The sequence below is a fragment of the Mya arenaria genome, chromosome 6, assembly GCF_026914265.1.
Source record: "Mya arenaria isolate MELC-2E11 chromosome 6, ASM2691426v1".
NCBI classification, from domain to species: Eukaryota; Metazoa; Mollusca; class Bivalvia; order Myida; family Myidae; genus Mya; species Mya arenaria.
The window spans coordinates 18,577,148-18,581,010 of NC_069127.1; the positions used below are offsets into that span (position 1 = coordinate 18,577,148).

At 36.4% G+C, this 3,863-nt stretch overlaps 1 protein-coding gene across 1 annotated transcript; it reads right to left on the minus strand.

The window, feature by feature from the left end:
* Positions 1–979: 979 nt before the first annotated feature.
* On the minus strand, positions 980–3,863 carry LOC128237033 (uncharacterized). Its single transcript, XM_052952213.1, has 4 exons — positions 3,714–3,863; positions 3,250–3,317; positions 2,640–2,756; positions 980–1,045 (listed from the first exon to the last, which is right to left on the minus strand). The coding sequence occupies exons 1-4, from the start codon at positions 3,832–3,834 to the stop codon at positions 1,025–1,027; spliced, it is 327 nt and encodes a 108-aa protein (XP_052808173.1). The 5' UTR covers positions 3,835–3,863; the 3' UTR covers positions 980–1,024.

Genomic DNA, 3,863 nt, shown 5'->3' on the forward strand with positions numbered 1-3,863 from the left:
AACTTCGCTCTAGGTATTCACACTTCGTGCGTTTCTGTCGAAGGATTTTTTTTAACTTTTGTTACCGACCCAAACTAGACAAAACGTTTTTTTTGTGTGCCAACACACTGTGATTATACACACTCCTCAAAAGTACCATTCATTTCTGCCAAATCTAAATCCTCTGTTGAAACCTTAGCCGGAAATTACAATTCATACAGTGTTAATACTTGTAGGCGTTTCAAAGGACCACTTAAACATACGAAGTATAGTATATTCAAGTCAGAGTTTCATTCATCTAGTGAGTTCGTCCATCAGTGTGTAAATCAGGGAAATTGTTTTGTTCCTTTCAATACTGTTGCCATAGGAATCAATTCATAACCGGCCCTTTTGAATAAATGATCTTGCCAAGTTGATTGAAGACACAAAGCTGCTTTACGAGGGAGGAGGAGCTTATTTTGACAGAATACACACGACCACCTTGACCTTTTAAGCAGTCGTCAATGCAGTTAATTGTTCTAAATTTGTAGAAGGCACAATACCCATAAACCATATGGCCTTGCACCCATGCATTTCAGACCAAATTGTGAGGAATGGACAAAAAGTAGCATTTATACTAACAGTGTCAATACACAACAACTAAGAAGCCATACAAAAAACATGAGCTCGGACAATGTAAAATTAAGCTGAGTGAGTGCAATTAAAGATATCATGACCTTAAAAATTGCTACCAAATTTCATGACAATATGTTATGGACAATGACAGTTTGACGATTCATTCGCCATAATTGTTACAGAGAACCATTCATAGTACGTGTTGAAAACAGAAAACGACAAACGCAATAACTTGTCCATGCTTTGACAAGGAGAGCTAAACAATTTTAAGTGATTTTACAATATTCTCATTGATAAAACAGGATTAAGTGTTGTTCTTATGGGCTAAACGTTTAATTGAAAGCTTAACAAGCTTAATACTCATAATAGAACAAACCAAAACAGCTTTGATCTTTTTTTCTTTTATTTGTTTATTTACAGACAAAGACAACTAAAACTGGATCATCTGGCCCTGAAAATACAAAAACAACAACAGTTTTAGACAAGTAAACAAGAGCCGTCCTGAACAATTGTGTGAAGTATTAAGTCAATTGAATGAAGGGTGTAGAAGTTATTTAACAGTATCCCAACCTGCCCTAAAACTTTAACCTAAGTTCCATAGTCAATCAGGGGCCATAATTTGTATAAAAGATAATATGGAGTTATCTAACCTCATCATGGGATGGCTCTGAACATCTGTGTGAAGTAATAAGTCAATCGAATGAATGGTATTGGAGTTTTAAGTGAAAATCCCAACTTGCCCTAAAACTTTAACCTGCCCTAAAACATTAACCTAAGTCAATCAGGGGCCATAACTTGTATTTAGGATAATATGGAGTTATTTAACCTCATTGTGGGATGGTCCTGAACAACTGTGTGAAGTATTAAGTCAATTGAACAAAGGATATAGAAGTTATTAATACATATTCCAATTTGCCCTAAAACTTTAACCCAAGTTACATAGTCAATCAGGGGCCATAATTTGTATAAAAGATAATATGGAGTTATCTAACCTCATCATGTGATGGCCCTGAACAACTGTGTGAAGTATTAGGTCAATTGAATGTAGGGTATTGGACTTATAAGTGAAAATCCCAACTTGCCCTAAAACTTTAACCGGACGCCGACACCGACGCTGGGGCGAGTAGTATAGCCCACCTATTCTTCGAATAGTCGAGCTTAAAAACGTACACAGCATTTTTTGTCTCTTTAGAATACCAAACACAAATACCATACTAAGTGTACCAAGAAAATGTAGGATTTCAAAAGCTTTGGTGTTTGGGCAAATCAACTTAGCACCAGGGCCTAATCACAGAACATACCTACCGGGCAATAAAAAACGTGTCAAGAAACCCATCCTTATTCAAACTCTTTGTATAAACACAGTATCAGAAACTCAAAACTTGGAGGCTCACGATTTACTATTATTAAATGAGAAGTCAGCAAATCGAATGTGTTATGTCAGTTGCATCAATTATTTTTCTAGCAAGGGCAGTTTTATTATTGATCGAAAACAAAAGTAGGATGATGATGCCGTCCCTGGCAATATCAATGTCTCCCAGGCTTCACAGCAAGGCAAATACTTCTTTAATGGTATAGAATACACATCTGGTGCCATTATAATGCTCAAGTTTAATAGATGCAGTTTTAAATGTTCCGATGAAAACCTACCAACAAATTATAATTTTTGAATTAACATGTCAGAATTCTTACAATAGTGGTTAGCATAAACAAGTCCAGCTAGATATAATCTGGAATAAGAGCACGCCAAGAAAACATTTTACAAGTACAAGGCTCGCGGGGTCATGCCAATTTCAATTGCTGAACTCACTGATGCAGAAGAAAGAATCAATGTACGGCCTTACTCCTTGTGTCATCCTTTCCAACAGAATATTCAGAATGAAAACATGAACCCAAAACGTTTATGGGACCAATGCATACATTTTTAACAAATCGCAAAAGTGTCAGCACTGCTTACAATGGTGTCTTTTCTGTGCACATATTTTCATTGTTAAGTGCTTGAGACCAGGTGAATGCAGGAACATATACTGCAATAATAACATTACCTTTCTCTTTTTGTCTCCTCCAAGCTCAAAATGTTTGCATCGCTTGATGGGCAACTGTTTCCTGTATTTACAGCTTGTGCACTCCATTCTCAACACAATCTTCTTGGTTGTCTTTGCCTGTGCAACAAAACATTTGTATAGAGGTACTGGATACGAGTTTTTATTTAAAAGGCTTCAACATATGTGAAACCATTCCACAAACTTGAAACCATTCCTTGTACAAGATTTCAATGTAAACAATGATGTCTATCTTTCTTGTACTTGCAATCTTTTTTATGTAGATATGCAACCATAAGTAGAGATGGCCACAGTTTTTTACCCATTGTGGATAAATCAGAATGGTTACCTATAAGTGATTAATCACCATCAGACATTTACATTCAGGCATCTCATTGACTTATATAAAACGGCATAAGCCAGATAAAAAGGTCTATCACTATATCATCTTGATATCCCAGTATATCATGACTACTCTTTGTGGTTAAAACATAAAGCAAGGAACATACTTTTCCGCCTAAAATCTTATATAATCTGATTAGACAGAATGACAGCCCAATCAGAAAACTTCCATCAGAAAGAATACACAACTGATCTAAAATTGTAAACAAACCTTTTTGTGGAAGATGGGTTTGGTCTGACCACCATATCCACTCTGCTTTCTGTCGTAACGCCTCTTTCCTGAAATAGGATTCAATAAAGAATTTAATTGTGTTCAAACCTCACACTATGTAAACATGTTTGTTTTTTTGTTGTACATGTATTTGGCATTTTTTTTACCAGCTTGACTCAAAATTTAACAGGCTTGGCTGGTGTTTCTGACAGGTTTTGCCAACTCTGATTTTATATGAGCATAGGAGGGTTGTTCAAATCTGCATTTTAAGAGGCAGGGTGTATTTCAATTTTTCACCTCTAATAGTGAAGATAGAATTCAGGGTTGTTGATTTTATTTATAAATATTCAAGTGTATAATATGTGAATGAGAACTACATTTGATGCAGCATATCTGAGTGTACAGGGAACACTTAAGCTGCCAGACTGGTACTGTGTGACCTCGTGAAGGTGTGATAATCTTACCCTGGGCGTAGAGGGAAGCCTTGCCAGCCTTGTACTGTGTGACCTTGTGAAGCGTGTGCTTCTTACAGTTCTTCCCCTTGCAGAAGGTCTTCCGTGTCTTTGGTACGTTCACCTGAAACATGGAGTAAGACTGTCAGTAAACAAGTTTAA

Coding starts and splice junctions, on each gene's coding strand:
- LOC128237033 (XM_052952213.1), bottom strand. CDS start 3,834: ATGTTTCAGGTGAACGTACCAAAGACACGGAAGACCTTCTGCAAGGGG. Junction 2,757..3,249: donor AACCCATCTTCCACAAAAAG/GTTTGTTTACAA, acceptor TTTGTTGCACAG/GCAAAGACAACCAAGAAGAT. Junction 1,046..2,639: donor GAGGAGACAAAAAGAGAAAG/GTAATGTTATTA, acceptor TTGTATTTTCAG/GGCCAGATGATCCAGTTTTA.